We start from the raw sequence: 19,186 nt of genomic DNA, 5'->3' as shown, positions 1-19,186 counted from the left end.
AGGGTACTGTACAAGTTATCTGGTAACACTTCGGATATGGGATGGCAGGGAGTTCATAAGCCTAATGGCCTGAGGGAAGAAGCTGTTTCCCATCCCGACTGCTCTTGTCTTTATGCATCGGAGAATCCTACCTGATGGTGGCAAGTCAAAAAGGATGCTGGATGGATGAGATCTTTAATAATACTAAAGGCCCTGGAAACACAGCACTCCTGATAAATGTTCCTGATGGATGGATGGAAGACCCCTATGATCCTCTCAGCTGTTCTCACGGTCCTTTGTAGGGACTTTCAGTCTGACGCTCTGCTGCTTCCATAGCAGATGGAGATGCAGCTTGGCTGGCTGCTCTTAGTGATGCTCCTGTAAAATTCAGTTAACTTTAAAGAGCCAACATTTCGGGTCAATGATCTTTCATTAGCTATTTCAAAAGCACTTTATAGCCAATTAATTTAATTTAAAGTAAGCAATGAGAATGCAAGCATGCAGCCAAACTGCATGTGTCAAACTACACAAACCACAATAGCCAAATTTTTTTTTATGTTGGCCAAGGGATGAACATTGGCCAGGATAACAACATTTCTCTCCACTTTACTGAAAAATGCCACAGAAGGCACGAGTCCCCATGAGGAATGAGTCAGGCATACAGCACAAATACAATCTCTGATTCACTCTGCTTCTGCTCAATATCAAGTACATATCTATGGTAATTCAATGTTCCAGGATATGTCCTGAATTATCCTTTACTATGCTGCTTCAAGTGTTCATCTAGTGTTGATAGTGCATGCTTCTACTAACCATTTTAAGACAGTGGTTTTCCTCTGGATGATTCTCCTTCCTTGTGCTATAAACCTATGCTCTAAAAGAACAAGTTTCTCCCTACTTACCCCTTCTTTACCCCTTGTAAATTTTAATTTTTCATCTAGGCATCACTCAACTTTGCTGCTCCAAAAAGAACACAAACACTGCTTAGTCTATCTTCAGAACAAAAATGCTCCATGCCACACATCTTAGTGAATCTTCCTTTTAACCAATCCCTGCTCTACACCAATGGGCACGAGATTCTAATCAGAAAAATAATCCTTTACCATCACACTCAGCCAATCATATTTGCCAAAACACTATGAATCCTGTGTGTTCTTATCTTTTCCACCAGTTTCTCCTTTTCCAAAGAGCCTAGTGAGGTCCATTTAAATTATAACCATGCTCACTGATATACCTATTCATCTTCTCAAAAATGTGACCAAATGAATGCAGTAAAGAACATCTCAACCTTGTTTCTGAAAAGAAGCTTTTTCTGAAAAGAATGCCTTCTCAACCTGGGGGTCCTGGCATCTGGTGCCAAGTGGCACTTGCATGTTCTCCCAGGTGCTGTGTTTTTCCTCACACGTTACAAAGACATGCTGCCAGCTTCATGTGTATGAGGTTACTCCTCACATAGCTCAATGATAGCAGATTTAGGAATTTAGAAGCACATGAGAGAGAAATAAGCAGAGAAATGGAATTGCTGACACCTAGCAGACACGATGGGTTGAACAACATCCCTGTGTTATTAGGAAATATGACTAAGATGTCTCAGGAGAAAGAGCCTAAATCTAATGTCTGGCTCAGGCAATAGCACTAACAATGAGCCAAGGCAAAAAGCCACTTTGATAGAAAATACTTCTATTCTGAAGTAATAATCATCCTTGTTTACTAACTTAAGCTAGTGACTTTCTCAGTCACAATCAGGAAAATTTAAGTAATGCATAATTTAATAAAATATGCAAGGTGACATTAATAGGCCTCATTTTGGTATGTTATGATAGTTCTAAATGTCATGAAGTGGAATGAATGTTGCAATTAAAGGTTTTTTTCAAATTGCAGAACCAAAGGTCTCATGAGTAATAAACATTTCTCTCCCCATTCCAGTCTCATCTTGATTTTGTGCCATGTTCATTAGTGGCTCAGCTGTATGCAAAGGAATGATTAGAAAAAGACACATGTAATTTCATTCAGACCCAGTTTGAAAAACAGTTTGAATCCCATCAAATGATGGTGCTAAAAGGACTGAATAACAGCAGTTTGTGTATAAATATAGAAAATCTGATACTATTTGATCAAAGTTGGATTAATACAGGGCATAGGCGAAGAATGAGATGAATTGAGTTTGAGAATCATGGAAACAGCAAACTCTGCCAAAATTCACTTAAATATTCACATCCTAAAGCAAAAAAATCCAAATCAAAGTTTTTGATAGTACATTTGACACTATATGCAAATTCCACATAGAGCATGCATAAAACCATAAGTAGAATCAACATTCTTAAAGGAAGCCAATCAGCTATAGTATTGTACATAAAATTATATTAATTACCCATTTCTGGAATGAGAAAACTCTTACAAGTGCAAAACCCAAAGTGCCACATGGAGGGTTTTGCAGATAACAACAGGAGATACTTTTCAAGTGCCACAAGTTGTCTATTTTGAGTAGCCCAAGTCTTTGCCACATATCATATAGAAAAACAGTATTCATTTCATCATCAAGGTTTACCTTCCCAAGAGGAAGGTGTTCAGTGTTTACTAGGATCTCATGGTGAACTCTTTGCTGGATGGCAGTGTAGTGCAGCAATATCAGGTTGGTAGAATGTCTCAGACTGTATCACTGAGTAGAAGGTCCATTCTCTAATAAGCTTCAGCCAAAGTGCCAACAACAAGGACCACAGACAATGTGTAAATGCTGACAGCATTGCATATTTGATACTGAGGTTAAAGTAACCTTTCTTCTGCAATATAGTCATGTATAGTCATGTAGTCACAGTTTCCCCATTAATTCTTAAGATTAGCATCATTCCCAAAGTTTGCTGGAAGTAAGGTGCAATATTGTGTTAAGATTGGGATAATGTGGTGTCAATTGACAGAGATCTTCAATTGAGGTTGGTTTTGTTGTAGACTCATTGGTTAGTATCATGACCTGCATGCAGTCATGAAGCAAACAAAAGATAAGCATTTGTGGGCAGCAAATTCCGAAAGGTTCCCATGATCCTCTCCAATTATTAGAATAAAAGGCTGCAGACATAGTTAAGTTATAGAGAAGGACTATCAACAAGTATTTATCTATACATGACATTATCACCATAAAAACCTTCACCATAAACATCCCCTGCAACATCAGTAACTAAATGCTTAACTAGACCAATTAAATATTGAGACTAAAATTGCCAGAAGCTGAGTAATTATTATCAAAGTACACACCACCATATACTACCCTGAGATTCATTTTCTTGTGGGCATTCACAATACAATACACAATGAAAAAAAATCGTCCACAGATGGACATATAACCAATCTGCAAAACAAAACAAACTGCACAAATACAAAAATAAAATGAAAATAATAATAATAAATGAACAAGAAATAAATATCAAGAACAAGAGACGAGTCCTTGAAAGCGAGTCCATAGGTTGTGAGATCAGTTCTGTGCTGCAGTGAGCGAAGTGAAGGTGAGTGAAGTTATCTGCTCTGGCTCAAGAACCTGATGGTTCAAAGGCATTAACTATTCTGGTACTTGCTGGTGTGATTCTTAGGGCTCATGTACCTCCTGAAAGGGAGCATGGCCTGAACGGTAGAAGTCCTTGATTCTGGATGCCACTTTCCTGCGACAGCACTCCTTGTTTATGTGCTCAATGTTGGGGCAGCTTTACTTGTCATGGAGTGGGCTGTATCCACTGCTTTTTTGTAGGCTTTTCCGTTCAAGGGCATTGGTGTTTCCATACTGATCCATGATGTAACCAGTCAGTCAGGCTTTGTGCATGGCACCTCTCATGTCTGCCATTGCTCTGGAATTAACTGCAGAAGTAAAGACTCACTAGAAGATTGAAAAAATTTGAGAGGATGACAATAGCAACATTTTTGCATGTTGAATCTGTGACCAAATCCAAGTAAATAGCTCATCAAGCCCAAGAAGCACAGATTATACCTCTATCTTTCTTACCAAGGAAAATTACACAATCAACTATTACTTTGACCTAATGCTGAAGCACAGCATAATTTTGCTCTTGCTCGAACACATCTTTTTTGACAAGTACCTTTGAAGAGTTCTAGTGAACAGAATCCCAAAGTTAATTTTCAGGTCAATGTCCTTTCAACTTTCTCGTAAATCAGTGAAAAACTACTACTTTTTGCCTCCCAATGAAGTTGTGTGACCTGTGTGATGCTCAGTTGTAGTTGGATGGTCCTCACTTTCGGGCCTTGATGCCTCAATTCAGCCTGTACCCAACCATTCCAATTCAGCCTGGAGCTTAAATCAATCAAACCTTCGGTCTTTCTGCACTCTCGAGCTCGGGCCCCACCACCTCGACCCTGCCTCACCTCACCTCAGTTCTGCTGTTGAACTGCACCAGCAATGGCTAAACACAGGCTCATTCCCCACTCTCAGGCCCAGGTCCTGCCACCTCCAGACTGCCCGTACACATGCCACTTTGCAACTGTCCTGCACCTCTGAGACTTCAGTTCACACTCTAAGGTGCCACGTTGTATAGGCGGTTCAAAAGCTCAAAACCGAAAAGGAAGTTACAGGTTATTGATTGCAGTGATTGTATCCAAGAAAATATGATCATTACAGTAATTTATAGGTTTGTTTGTTTGTTTTGCTTGCTGGCAGCAAGTGGTTGCTGTGCTTCACCAGCGTTATCTTAAACCGGAAGACATAAATATACTGTATTTCTGACTGCCAAGTAATCAACCTTGAAAAACGAACTTGATAGTGATGTCAAACAAAACTGCTGATATGGAAACAACACAGGAAGACCCGTAGGCAAACTTCAAAACTTGCAATTACATTCTCAGCTTCAGAAATGAAAAACCATCTCATACTATTGAAAAAAGTCACAAACTGCAGAGGGTTACAGAGTACACTTCAATTGTTTTAGAAGCTCCTCATCAACAACCTTTCTCCTCCATACAAAATGTTGGAATAAAGGTACAGACAATGAGTGTCAACTCAACAGACCATTTATAAATTAAATATACCAGTATTTCTGAGATTTAAGGAATGCAATGGTAATAATTGGAACATAGGATTCATGATTTTAACACTGCAACAAAGAATCAAATTTGTAAGTCAGAATGGTATACTACTTAGAATTAGTGATAACCCTTCATAACACTGCTCTTAATCTAGGTGGCAAAAATTATGAACTGATTTGTTTCCAAAGTAGTCTTTGAAAACTGATGCAACAGGTCCTGGCAGACACTAAATTGTGCTGATAGTGGATAGCATGATGGTAAGATAGTTGCTGAAGGTAGTCATTGCCTGGAATTTGTGTAGAAGAAAAAACCCACAACACAAATCCATGCTAGGGCTTGTTGCATATCAGTACAACATCTTAAGTTATTTGAAAAGTGACAAATGGAATTGAACAGCCGCAGCAGATATCAGTACTGCTGCGAATGGAGTGGAAGTTACTGATGACGCAGCTGAAATTCGCTAGGCATATGACTGATAAAGTCCTGCAGCACGCCCCAGGAGGTCAGGAAATTGCCCTCTGACAATAGTTTAAATCTTAGTCTGACCAAGGAAGAGACAGCTCCCAATATCCAACAAGCTAAATTTCAATGCAGCTCTTTGGTCAATCACAGTGTCTCATCACTCCCAGCTTTTTGTCGTCCAGGCTTATAAGAGAGTTATGACCCAGAAAAATTCAGACTAAGGATTAGCATCAAATTTGTTATGACTAAAAGCTGCTTGATTCAGAATAGGGGCTAACAGGGAAAGTAATGAACTAAATGGATTAATCTAGTACAGTGGTTCCCAACCTTTTCTATGCCCCACACCTAGGAAATATTTGATTAATGTTCGCACCCCATACAAAAGTAATACCACATTTGAAGATGAAGTCTAATTTCTAATTATTGAACCACATACAATACTGCCAGTGAACAAATTGAACTTAAAAAAATAAGCTTTTAACTCAGTGCATAAAATGCAAATATAAATTGAGCAATTAGATTCGAATTTATTCAGAAAAAATTGTAAACAGTAAATTGATGAGACTCCTCAACTCTGAGGTGTAACTCCCAGGTAACACTGATGAGACTCCTCAACGCTGACTCGGGCAATGGGAAACTGGAGTGTGCTCGGGACAATTGTTACAACCACTTCTCAAGGCACACTGGCAGCTGGCTGAGTGATGTCTCGTGACTTGTCACTCAAGCACACAAGCCACTCTTTGTCACAACCCCCGAAATTCCATCTCGCACCCCAGGTTGGGAACCCCTGATCTAGTGTTTTGTGTCAAGACATGTCTAGGCAATGCTCCACTTTGCCAAATAAAGGTGAAAATGTCATCTGAATCTGAGCTACTTGACTGCAATTGTAGCCAATTCAAGAAAGAACAAGCCCACAAAGCACTGCCTATATCAAATATCCCCTCATTCTTCTTCACTCCAGAGAATAAAGTCCTATTCCATTCCATCTTTCCCTAAAGCCAAGTCCCAGCAACATCCTTGTAATTTTTCCCTGTACTCTCAATCTTGATATCTTTCCTTTGGGTAGGTAACCAAAACTGCACAAAATACTTTAAATCTGGCCTCACCAATGTCTTATATAACTTCAACATAACATTCCAACTCGTGCGCTCAATACACTGATTTATGAAGGCCAAATTGCCAAAAGCTATCTTTACAGCCATATATATCTGTAACACTACTTTCAAGTAATTATAGATCGGTATTCCAAGATCCCTCTGTTCTACTTCACCCATCAGTGCCCCACTGTTCACTGTAAAAGTCCTACCCTGGTTTGTCTTCCCAAAGTGCAACAGCTCACATTTGTCTACATTAAATTCCATCTGCCATCTTTCAGACCATTTTTCCAGCTGGTCCAGATCCCACTGCAAGCTTTGATAGCCTTCTTCACTGTCCACTACACTCCAAATCTTGGTATCAACTGCAAATTTGACAATCCAGTTCACCACATTATCATCCAGATCACTGATCTCGATGACAAATTACTATGGACCCAGCACAGCAGCTTCTATCTTAAATTTTCTCAATGATTCATTAATCCAGGTTTGATTGCCAGATTTGGTGAGGAATAAGATGTTATATATACATATTAATGGAACTCTGCAGCAAATCATGGATATTGACCATCAAATGTGGCAGGTGGCAAAACTACAAACATAATGTATAATATACTCAAGGTCTCCAATAAATAAGCAAGAAACAACTGAGTCGGCAGCAGGCAGGCTGACAAAGATCAATATACATTCTGCTACTTCCTTCATATTGGAAGCCCAGTGCAGCAGTTATGCCTTTTGTTTTAGGGCTTGGTCATTAGTACCACTGAGCTATCCTTAATGACAATCAAAAATGATCAAGTGTGCAGACAAGAGTTCATGTGGAACAGTACTGATTTAGCAGCTCAGACAGCAGGTGACTAAAACTCTCTCAAGTTTGGCCTGAACACTGAATCAAAGCTGATGGCTCTCAAGACAACTCCCTTCCTTATTGAATTCTGCAATGCCTTAAGTGCACTTTTGCTAGGAAATTATGTGAAAGACACAAATACAGGCTGACTAACTATACTGGTTTCTGCTGCATCTGTGAGATAACTTTTCCATTTCAAAAATAAGGTCCCAATCTTGGTATGGAGGACTTTGAGGGATGACTTTCATGGGATTCTCACTGTTATATATAAATCCAGTACCCATCCATCGATATGAAGGCCTGTAAATACAAGTATCAACCATGTGTCTAGCCAGATAGATAAAATGACATTTCAATTAATTGAGTTGAAATTGGATCTGAACTCATTTCCAGATTAATCATCTAAATTATAAATCTACTATTTTAGTCCCCATGCGAGGTGTTTTACTGCTAAATACAAAAATGTGAAAGATAAGTTCAAGACATATGCATTAAAGGATGGCAATATCATAAATTCTGCTGCTCCTATAAACATTAACAACATATAACTATTGACAACCTAAACTGAAACTTCTGATTTAAGATGGAACTGATGAACATCAGCGACTTCTGGCTGGTGGCTTACAAAACAAGAAAAACAACTAAATACTTTGTTGCCACACTTTTTCTGGCAAATGATCATCACAAGTAATAGTCTGTAACTTCCCTTTGGACTCAGAGGCAATTTGATGTGGCAAAATTGAGGCGAAGTTGTGGGCAATCACCGAAAGCGTGAAAGACCATGAAAGGTTGGGCACAGGCTGACTCAAAGCCATGGGGTTCAGGCCCTAGAGCATATCGATGGAACTGAACATAGTGTGCTGGCGGAGATTTACACGCCAAATTGAGGCGGTAAAGTCTGGTGTATCCATTCAGCAGAACACAATGTTCGGACAGAGATTTAAATGCCAGACCAAAGTATAAAGGTCAGGGTGTCAGGGCCAAGGTGAGGCACAGGATGGTTCAGATTGTTGCTCAAAGCGGCAGAACATATTGTTCAGACGGAGAGTTAAGCACTAGTGCAGATTGAAAAATTCAAGGTGTCGGGGCCCCGAGATGTGGTGTGGGCCAGTTCAGATCGCTGCTCCATGTCATTTACTTGGCTCTGCACTGAATTATGGGGCTCTCTTTACAGATTTCAGTTCCAAAATGCTATTTGCTTGCAGTTACTGTTTGCATGTTTTTTTTCGCACATTGTATATTTAACAGTCTTTTTTATGGCCTATTATACTTTGTTTTTATGGGTTTGATGTGGTTTTTATTCTCTGCACATTGGGTGTTAGACAGTCTTTTTTGAATATACATATATGGGGCTTGTCTTTGGGTTTCTTTGTTTCATGGCTGCCTGCTAGGAAATTGATCTCAAAGTTGTATAATGGATACATACTTTGATAATAAATGTACTTTGAACTTTACAACTTTGAAATCAGGTGTTCCCAACCCTTTTTTATGCTATGGACCAATACTATTAAGGGGTACCAGGCTGAGATCCCCTGACTGTAAATATATTAAAGGCTTTACTATTTGGTCTCCAACCAGAAAACGTTAATGACTATTTTTCTCCATGTCAGTACAAATTCATCCACCACTGTCCAGGAAATGATTATATGGCTAGGTATAGATCAAATGCCATCTATAAAGTTGCCAATGGCACAACTATTGCTTGCAGAATCTCAGATCCTGACGAGGAGGCAAACAGGAGTGAGATAGATTGGCTAGTTAAGTGGTGTCACAACAACAGCCTTGCATTCAACATCAGTAAGACCAAGGTGTTGATCGAAGACTTCAGGAAGGGGAAATCAAGAGAACACAGTAGTCCTCATCGATGGGTTAGCAATGAAAAGGGTGAGTAGCTTCAAGGTTCCACGTGTCAACATCTCCTGGGCCCAATATATTGCTGCAATTACAAAGAGGGCACACCAGCAGCTACATTTCATGAGGAGTTTGAGGAAATTAGGTATCTCACTAAAGTCTCTGGCAAATTTCTACAGATGTACCCAGGGAGAGCATTCTTAGTGGATGCATCCCTGTTCGGTATGGAGGTGCCAATGCACAGGTGCAGAAATAGCTGCAGAGTGCTGTAGACACAGTCAGCTCCATCAAGGACAGCAGCCCCTTCACCCCCCCCCCCCCCCCACCATCAAGGACTCTTCAAAAGGCGCTAAGTCAATGAAGTACCTTCAGCATGCAGAACATGCTCTCTTCTCATTATTAGCATTAGAGAGGAGACCCAGGACAACATTTTAGAAACAGCTTCTTTCCCTCAGACTGATTTCTGAAAACTCAATGAACAGTTCCAGCAGATAACAGCAGAACAAACAAAACTGCATATTGTTTTCACAATTATACAGAAGTTACAGGTAATGAAGTAGAGACAGGTGAAAGAGAGAACGGCAAGGAAAAAGTATTACTGAATTTTGAGGTATCAGAGATGAATAAGAAAAGCTAACTCACTGAACTTCCCAAAGTTAGCCCTGTTAGACAAGGTTTTATGGTAAATGTTTGCTTTGTAATGTATAGAAAGTGTTTCCAGTTCTGATGGAACACATGATGATTATTTAAAAAAATAAGGACTTTTTGAAAAGCTAATGATGGAACCCTGACAGCTTGATATTTGTTGTGCTGAAAATTTGGTATGGCATCCAAAAGCTTCATACTTCTGTGGGGGGGAAAATCTGATCAAGAGTACTGAAAAATAATGAGTTCTTCCAAACCTCTTCCAGAACAATTCTGGTCTTCTGAAGAAATCCATAATGTCAGAGATTGTTGCAAAGTACCATTTCCTTTCAAACAGTTGGAAAGGAAAAAAAAGCTTCAGATTTAAAGCACAATAAGGATTATCTTACCTTGTACATGCCTACGGTGTTGTCTAAGTTATTTGGCTGCTGGGAAATAAAAGAAGCCAAGTTTTCAAGGGCATAACACATCTAAAGACTTCAGTGCTTTTATGCCAAGAGAAAATGAACACTTGAGAAAAGCAAGAAAGACAGATATTCAGATAATGCTTTTTTTTTAAGAACTTTCAAAGCCCAGAAGTATTTTCATAGATTGCCAGCCTCCGCGATACCCCATATGCAGTAGATATATCAAGAAAGCACAAAAATGCTCTGCAGCAGGGGATCCCAATCTGGGATCCATGGACCCCTCGGTTAATAGCAAGGCTCTATAGCATAAAAAAAGCTGGGAACACAGGGAGGGTTTCATGGAACCTATTGGTAAACTAGGAAAGGGATATTTAAGAATTCCCATCCTGGTAGAACAAAGACAGAATTTATAATTTAGCATGCCCATGAAATTCACTGATCAGTCAAAGAGTTAACTCTATGCTCTTGCACTGAGGACGATGTAAATTGTGAAATTGTGTGTGGTGGGAGGGGGGGGTGGGGAGGAAGAATGAAAAAGATGAACTAAACATCCAAAACATCTTAGGTGGGCTGGTGGCAGTCAGAATAGTACACAGGTGGAGTTAGTTGAAATTAGAAAACTTAATGCTGTAAGATAGCAATATGAGGTGTTCTTCTAGTTCACACTTGAAATGAAGGTGGCAAAGGGCAGACAGGTTAGTATGGGGACTGAAAGGGGGTTGAAATGACATGCAGTCTGAAGTTCAGGAAGGAGGATGTGGACTAAGGTCAAGTGCATGTTCCTTCTACACTTGGATCACACCAATACAGAGGAGACCACACTGAAAACACTGAACGCAATTGTCAAGGTTGCAGGAGGTATAAGGGATCAGTGCCTCTTCTAGAAGGGCTGTTTAGGTCCATGGATAATTGTGAAGGTGGTGGTAGAAGGCATAAAAGTTGCACTTTCTATGGCTGCAGGGGAAAGTATATGGGATGGGGAGTAGCAGATGGATAGGGTTGAGAGTGAATCAAGGAATCATGGAGACAATGACACCTGTAGAAATAAGAGGTGGGGGTCAGAACAAAGAGGGGAAGATGAAGCAGGAGGTAGGATTCCACCTGCCTTGTCTTCCCCTGATGGAATTGATGAAGGAAAGAATGCTAATGCAATGGCTCATGGGGTGAAAGGGGTGGTCCAATGGAGATGTACTGTAGTTCTCTTTGGGAAGTGGAGAGCGGTATTGGTGAGAGCAGATGTGCAAGAAGGGAGAAAATGTTTTTGGTCCCCATTAAGTATGATTTGGGCACGGGAAGTCCAGATGTGGTGGCACAGAGGGCTGTCATGTTTCCTGGAAGAGATTTCAGAAGTACTTGAGTGGAAAGCTTCAGATGCTATGGAGACAAATTAGGAGAAGATGGGTGCTATCCTTGCAGGAGACAGGATGGAAGAAGCAAAGTCAAAGTATCTGTGGAAGCCTGGAATAGTTTGCCTCCTGTGATGAAGATGGATCCACAAACGTCAGAAATAGTCGAAGTGAATTTCAGAGCAGGGCAGAAGTGGTAGCAAATGTGATCAAATTAAATCAGAATCAGGAAGCAGCATCAGTGGAGTTAATGTGATAGAGAAAATGCCAGTGCAGGTACACAATAAAGACCATTACACATAAAAATAAGAAGAGAGATATAGCTACGACTCATGTAAGTATAAACTGTTATACCTTGGATCGGTAAAAAGTGCAAGGAATTTAAAAATTGGGTGAGGTAATAATAAGGTCTGCCAGGTGAATTAGAGCATTGGTGGAGGGGAAATGGTCAGGTTTTTTACTTGTTTAGAAATCAGAGGGCCCCAAAACCATCCTGATGGAACATGGAGATATATACAGAGACAAGATATCCATGGTAATAAGACAGATGGAACCAAAGAATTGGATGATGATAAAAACATGGAGTGAAGTAGTGCCTCCAGTAGACAGGAAGGGACTGAACAGGGAAGTTAGGATAGAGTCAAATTATGAAGAGTTCAGTAGGGCAAGAGCAGGTCCTACACCTTACACAAAAAAGGAGGCGGCAACGTAGTCCTGGCATATAATCAGCGGGAGATCACCTGATGCGATTAGACCAGCAATGACTTACCTGTACACTTATGGTAGATATTAGAAGATAGTTTGCCTCCTGAGGAGGAGGCAAAGATCTGGCCAATGAAGAAAAGTGTCAAAAAGATACCAGGTGAATTTGTTAAATTTGATGTCTTCAGAGCTCAAAGAACTCACTCAGAGCTTTAAGAACAAGAAATCAGAACAGGTGAATACCACATGTTGAATTCACTTCTAACACTGTGGATCTTGCGCATACCACATCAGTTGAAGATCAAGAAGACAACAACCAATCCAATCAGCCAAAAATACTTTGGACAAATGCTGAAAAGATCTGTAATCAAATATGGAGAGAGGAATTCCAGTTATTTTGGAAGTGATACAGTTGGAAATCCTTAAGAATTTTCTGAAGATGGTATAAATTTTAGGTACACTTTAGTAAATAGCTGCAAAATACTTCTGCAGCATGTGTGAAACCTTCAGGTTCTACATCTTCAAAACCAACTGGAGTAAATTCCTCACCTGAGGCAGGAGAGCCTTAGTGCAACGCACACAGGTAAAAATCATGCAGCACTTCAGTGATAAATTAAATATTTAACAGTAATTTTAATTTGGTAGCTATTGTTTAGTACTTGTCTTGCACCTCTCACTGCCACAAATGGATTAAAATTTGTTGTCAAGTACTGCAGAATACTGTATTTCATTTTGTTTTACCCATAATCTTTAGTATTTAGAAAGCATTCTGGAGTATTAAACAATATGCTTGATTAAAATTGAGATCTCCTGTTCTTCACGGATACCTGATGAAAAAACTTACCATGAAGATGTAATTCAGCTCAAAGTGGCTGAATGCCTAAAGAATTAGTGCACAATTCTGTGCATATTTATCCAATTAAAGTTCCTTAGGGCTGTTATAGCCAATGGCATGCGCTTTAAATAGCCTCTGACAACCAAGACAAGCTCCTAGCCTTCACGTGTAGCTTAGCTACTAAGCCTCGTGGAACAGTTTCTGACAAGAGAAGGGGCAAAGGCAGATTACTGGAGCCTTAAAGTCAGTGCTCTAACCATGCAAGTAACTTGGAGTCGTTATATGTGGGAGTGATAGTGGAGATAAGCCTACACTACCTATTAAATGCTCCCAATAGTGTGCACAGCAAATAGCCTCTGACAACCATGTCCAGCTCCTGGCAAAGGCAGGTTATTGGCATCTTAAAATCAGTTGCCTTGGGCAGATGTGGTTGGCAGCTCATCTAGAAGGACAACTCTGATCTCAAACCTCCACTGCCTTGCAGCTATACCCACTCATGGGGGACGGCTTTGGGAGTAAATCCCAAGGGAAAAATCCAGAGTTGGAGTCCGTGAGGCAGTCCTGCATTGCTTTCAATGCTGACTAGCAACTCCTGCAACATCACTGGTGCCAACTGTATTGGTCACTGTTCTTTTGCATACATCAGATGTGCAGGGGGGAACTTGCTACATGGGCAACAGCTTGCATTCCATATTGTACTATCCTGTCTTGCTTATCTAGATAGCTAGAACACAACATCCATGGTCGACCCTGACCAATGAAGGCTTCAAATTAAATATCTGAAAGAGTTCAAGCAGCTCGGACACTCCTCCAGAATTTTATATGTAACTATTGTAACTGCAGAACTGGAGAATAAAGCATGAAAGTGAGGAAGTTTTTTGTTAGAATACTAAATAACTTTTACAGCTTCAGGCTTCAATCCTGAAAGCTCAGATACTTGCACAGAGAACTGCAGTACATCTTCGGGAAAAATAAGTTACTAACATTCTTATTACGCAATTTTAAAAATTATGAATTTATTTCACATTTTTAATGATGGTATGAGAAAATGAATCTCAGGGTTGTATATGGTGACATATGTACTTTGAACTTTTACTGTACCTTTTCTGCCTTTTTGTCAGAAATATCCTGTTTTTCTAGTACTGCCATGCTTTCCTTCAGATTTTTCACAATGTCTGCTGGAGACTTATGTGACTTGCCAAATGGAAATGGCATTGTTGTCAACTGAACCAGACTCTTCCACCTGCGAACGACAGAGAAAAAATATGCTTCAGAAAGTTAATATTTCAGATTATACACTAACCACATTTGGAGACATTGTGGTTAATAACAACAATTAACTTCTACAATAGGAATTAGCCAACCACTTCACTTAATACAGAACTAGCTGAAAGAACTGAAATGCAGTCATTACAATTTAATTCTGGATGTCAGACTTGCAATTTGGTACAACATTCAGTCAATTATTCTTCAGCAGCTTAACTACAAATATTTACTCATCTATTTCAGAGAGCCAAGTACTGTACATCTCAGTGAGACTTCAGTGAAATGATATTTCAAAGATTCAAAGTGCATTTATTATCAAATAACGTATGAATTATACAACCTTGAGATTTGTATGCTTCACAGGCAGTCACAAAATAAGGAACCAAAAAGAACTCAGTTAATAAAATAAGACCAACCCCTAAAGGACCCACAGAGGGAACATAAAATCAAACCATACAAACAATAGAAACAAGCAACAACAATTTCTGTCCTTGGATCCAAATCCCCAGAGCAGCCGACAGTAGGCCTAAAGCATCAGTATTCAGTTCATCATATTAGCAGGGCAAGTTGCCATAAGGCCTGCAGACACAAAGCACAGCAGCCAGGGCAGTGTCACAGCCTTAGCATTGTGGAGAGAGGAGCCCTAGACTATCTGGGCCTGCGTTTAAATTGTTCTAAACTCGTACCAGGACCCAGGCCTTGCCATAGTGAATCCTTCTGGGTCTAGAACACAGCACCCAGTGATTTGCTTCAGGCTTAGATTTCACTGTCAGAGAAGTCATCTCAGCTTCTCCAAACAGGCTTGGCACTTAAAGCGATCCAACCTTGCCCGACTCGCGCCACCCTGCTTTTCCAATTCACCTGGGCTGGCGTTTAGATCGTCCAAACAGCACATTGTACCTCATATTTAGACCCAGGCCTCGCCATGGTGAATCGCTTGAGTTATTTAGCTAATAACTAAGCTAATCTTCAGAAACATCAAAACATTTCCTGTAATCCCAGCTGCATGCATGCGCTTGGTTGCGTGTGCACATGTCAGATGGTCAGTTATCCTAGCATATGGTCCACCTCACCAATTTCTGTAATACAAAGTCTCATCATCTGAACATTCACCAAGAAATGAGTTGAGAAAAGAATTGCATTTATAACCTGAAAGGGGAATGCATACCCTCTCACCTCTTTTCCTCCTCTGCTCTCATGTCTTGCCCATTAGCTCCCACTTCCTTTCCTCTATCCCATGGTCCATTGTCACCTCCTGTTAGATTCCTTCTTCACCCCTCTTCCAGCATCTTACTTCATCCCCTTCCCCCTCACCGTCAGCTTGCATTCCTCCACCCCCTCCATCTTATTATTCTAGCTTCCACCCGTTTTCTTTCCTCTGCTGAAACATCAACTATTTATTTCCCTTCATAGATGCTCCATTAATTGGTGCTCCAACTAATCAATGTTTTAATTAAACCAGCATCCAACTATTTACTGTTTTCACTGGGATCAGCAGACAAATGCAGTTCATAAATGTATGTGGGTTTAGATATTTTTCTGCAACTATATCACCACATTACAGACCAGATTCAGTGAAACACAAAAAGGGAACAAACAGGACCACTTACTTATCATACGTAAAGAGCTTGCAATTCTTAACTCATAGGCTACCTCCTAAGGAATGATCACTTATTGTGAAATACAACCACCCCAATATTTTTCCAGGAACTAACTTCATGTTATTATAGTCATGGGAGATTTTAAGCATGCACATCAATTGGGAAAATCAGGTTAGCAATGGCTCTGAAGAGAGAAAACTTGTTGAATGCCAACAAGATGGCTTCTTAGAGCAGTTTGTTGTTGATCCTACCAGGAGAATCAGCTAAACTGGATTGGGTGTTATGCAATGAACTAGAGGTGATAAGTGAGCTTACAGTAAAAGAGCCCTGAGGAGCCAGTGATCACAATATGATTGAGTTCAACTTGAAATCTGATAGAAAGAAAATAAAATCTGACATAGCAGGATTTCAGTAGAGTAAAGGAAATTACAGTGTTATGAGATAGAAGATAGCCAAAGTAAATTGGAAGGAGATGCTGGTAAGGATGACAGCAGAACAGAAATGGCTTGAGTTTCTGGGAAAAATGAGCAAGGTGCAGGACAGATGTATTTCATACATGAAGAAACACTCAAAGAGCAAAATAGTACAACTGTGACTGTCAAGGGAAGTCAAAGCTAATGTAAAAGCAACAATAGAGGGTATATAACAAAGCAAAAATTAGCTGGAAGACAGTTGGGAAGCTTTTAAAAACCTACAGAGATCAACAAAAAGAATCATTAGAAGGAAAAAGATGAAATATGAAAGCATGCTAGCAAATATAATAGTGCATAGTAAAAGCTTTTTCAAGTATGTAAAAGATAAAAGAGATTAGAGTGGACATAAGACTGCTAGAAATGAGGTCAGTTAAATAATATGGGGAGAAGGAGATGGCAGATGAACTAAATATTTTATATCAGTATACACTGTGGAAGAGACTAGCAGTGTGCCAGATGTTGTAGTGTGCGAAGGAAGTGAAGTGAGTGCAGTTACGATTACAAGGGAGAAGGTGCTCAAAAATCTTAAAAACCCAACAGTACACAAGTCACCCAGACCAGGTGAATTGCACCCTAGGGTTCTGCAAGAGGTAGTGTTAAGGACTGTGGAGGCATTAGCAATGATCTTTCAAAAATCATTGGACTCTGGCATGGTCCCAGAAGACTGAAAAATTGTAAATGTCACTCCACTCATTAAGAAAGGAGGAAGGCAGAGAAAAGGGAAATTATAGATCAGTTAGCCTGACCTCAGTGATTAGGAAGATGTTAGAGTCCATTGTTAAGAATGAGATTATGGTGTACTTGGTGAAACAGGACAAGATAGGACAAAGTCAGCATGGTTTCCTGAAAGGAAAATCTTGCCTGACAAACCTATTGGAATTCTTTGGATGTACAAGCTAATGTACAAAGAATTCTTTGGATCCATCCTACAAATAGGATGGATAAAGGGGATGCAGTGGATGTTATATATTTGGACTTTGAGAAGGCGCCACACAAGGCTGCTTAACAAGTTAGGAGCCCATGACATTACTGGGAAGTTACTAACATGGTTAGAGCATTGGCTGATTAGTAGGAGGCAGAGAGTGGGAATAAAAGGATACTTGTCTGGTTGGCTACCAGTGACTAGTGGTGTTCCGCAGTGGTCAGTGTTGGGATCCCTTCTCTTTAAGCTGTATATCAATTATTTAGATGATGAAATAAATAGATTTGTTACCAAGTTTGCAGATGATTACAAAGATTGGTGGAGTGGCAGGTATTGTTGAGGAAACAGGTAGGTTGCAGAAGGCCTTAGACAGATTAGGAGAATGGTTAAGAATGTGGCAAATGAAATACAATGTTGGAAAATGAATGGCCATGCACTTTGGTGGTAGAAATAAATGTGTTCTCCCCATTTGCTGAACAGGAAGAAAATCTAAATATATGAGATGCAAAGGGACTTCATAGTCCTTGTGCAGAACACCCTAAAGGTTAACTTTCAAGTAGAGTCGGTGGTAATCAGGGCAATGCAATATTAGCATTCATTTCAAAAGGTCTTGAATGCAAGAGCGGGGATGTGATGATGAGGCTTTATAAGGCACTGGTGAGGACTCACCTTTAGTTTTGGGCTCCTCATCTAAGAAAAGATGCACTGGTATTGTAGAGGGTCCAGAGGCAGTTCACAAGGATAATTCCAGGAATTAAAAGGTTATCAAATGAGGAATGTATGATACATCTGGGTCTGCACTCACTCGAATTTAGAACGATAAGAGGTCATCTCAATGAAACCTTTTGAATTTTGAAAGGCCTAGACAGAGTAGATGTGGAAAGGGTGCTTCCTATGGTGGGGGAGTCTAGGACAAAAGGGCACACAGCCTCAGGATAGAAGGTCATTCATTTAAATCAAAGATGCCAAGATATTTCTTTCGCCAGAGGAATTTTTCAAATCTGTTACCGCAGGCAGCTGTGAAGGTTAGGTACATTTAAGGCAGAGATTGATATATTGATTGGGCTCGGCCTCAAAGGTTACAGGGAGAAGGCCAGTGAATGAAGTTGAGGAGGGGAAAAAAGAATTAGCCATGATTGAATGGTAGAGCAGACTTGATGGGCCAAATAGCCTAATTCTGCTCCGTCTTATGATCTTATGTTCATACATCGTTGTTTTAAAATCATAGCCTTCTCCCAATGATGAGGAATGTCACATTTATCCCTTAACTTCGTTGCTAGTTTTGTTCGGGGTTTGATACCACTTGGTTTACGCTCATTAATGCATCATGAAGTAAGTTACCTGGAGGCACAAGAGATTCCAGATGGTAGAATTCCACAAAGTAACTTCAGCATGGTAGATGCACTGTGTTAGGTTGCTCACATTCATCCTTATTCCCTTATCTTCCCTATTCTCTCTGCCCTTGATCAGCACTTTCCCCATTTACACCTTGATTCCTCTGATACCCTCACATTTCAACAGCTTCCAGGTAACAAACAGATCATCTTCTAACGTACATCCAATCCGCTTACACTTCTATCTCCACCAGAATGGTCTGATGGATCTTCATTGTTTAACTTGGACGAAGGCACATCACATTCATCACCTAGCTAAAATCTTTTTTAAAGTGATTAACTGCTCCTTGATTCTACTGACCCTCTAAGTGCAAGATGTAGATAAGGGAGCTCACATGGG

General features: G+C 40.0%; 1 protein-coding gene across 1 annotated transcript in view; it reads right to left on the bottom strand.

The window, feature by feature from the left end:
• The window catches only part of LOC132379785 (calcium-binding protein 39), a 76,901-nt gene that overhangs the window by 33,433 nt on the left and 24,282 nt on the right, over positions 1–19,186 (bottom strand). Inside the window, exon 2 of the mRNA XM_059948073.1 lies at positions 14,292–14,433. Coding sequence (XP_059804056.1) covers positions 14,292–14,405 — 114 coding nt within the window. The 5' untranslated portion in view covers positions 14,406–14,433. The remainder of the gene's footprint in view (positions 1–14,291; positions 14,434–19,186) is intronic.

This window comes from Hypanus sabinus, chromosome 2, assembly GCF_030144855.1.
Source record: "Hypanus sabinus isolate sHypSab1 chromosome 2, sHypSab1.hap1, whole genome shotgun sequence".
NCBI lineage: Eukaryota > Metazoa > Chordata > Chondrichthyes > Myliobatiformes > Dasyatidae > Hypanus > Hypanus sabinus.
Note: the sequence above shows the minus strand (reverse complement) of the source record. Positions and strands in the feature narration are given on the sequence as shown.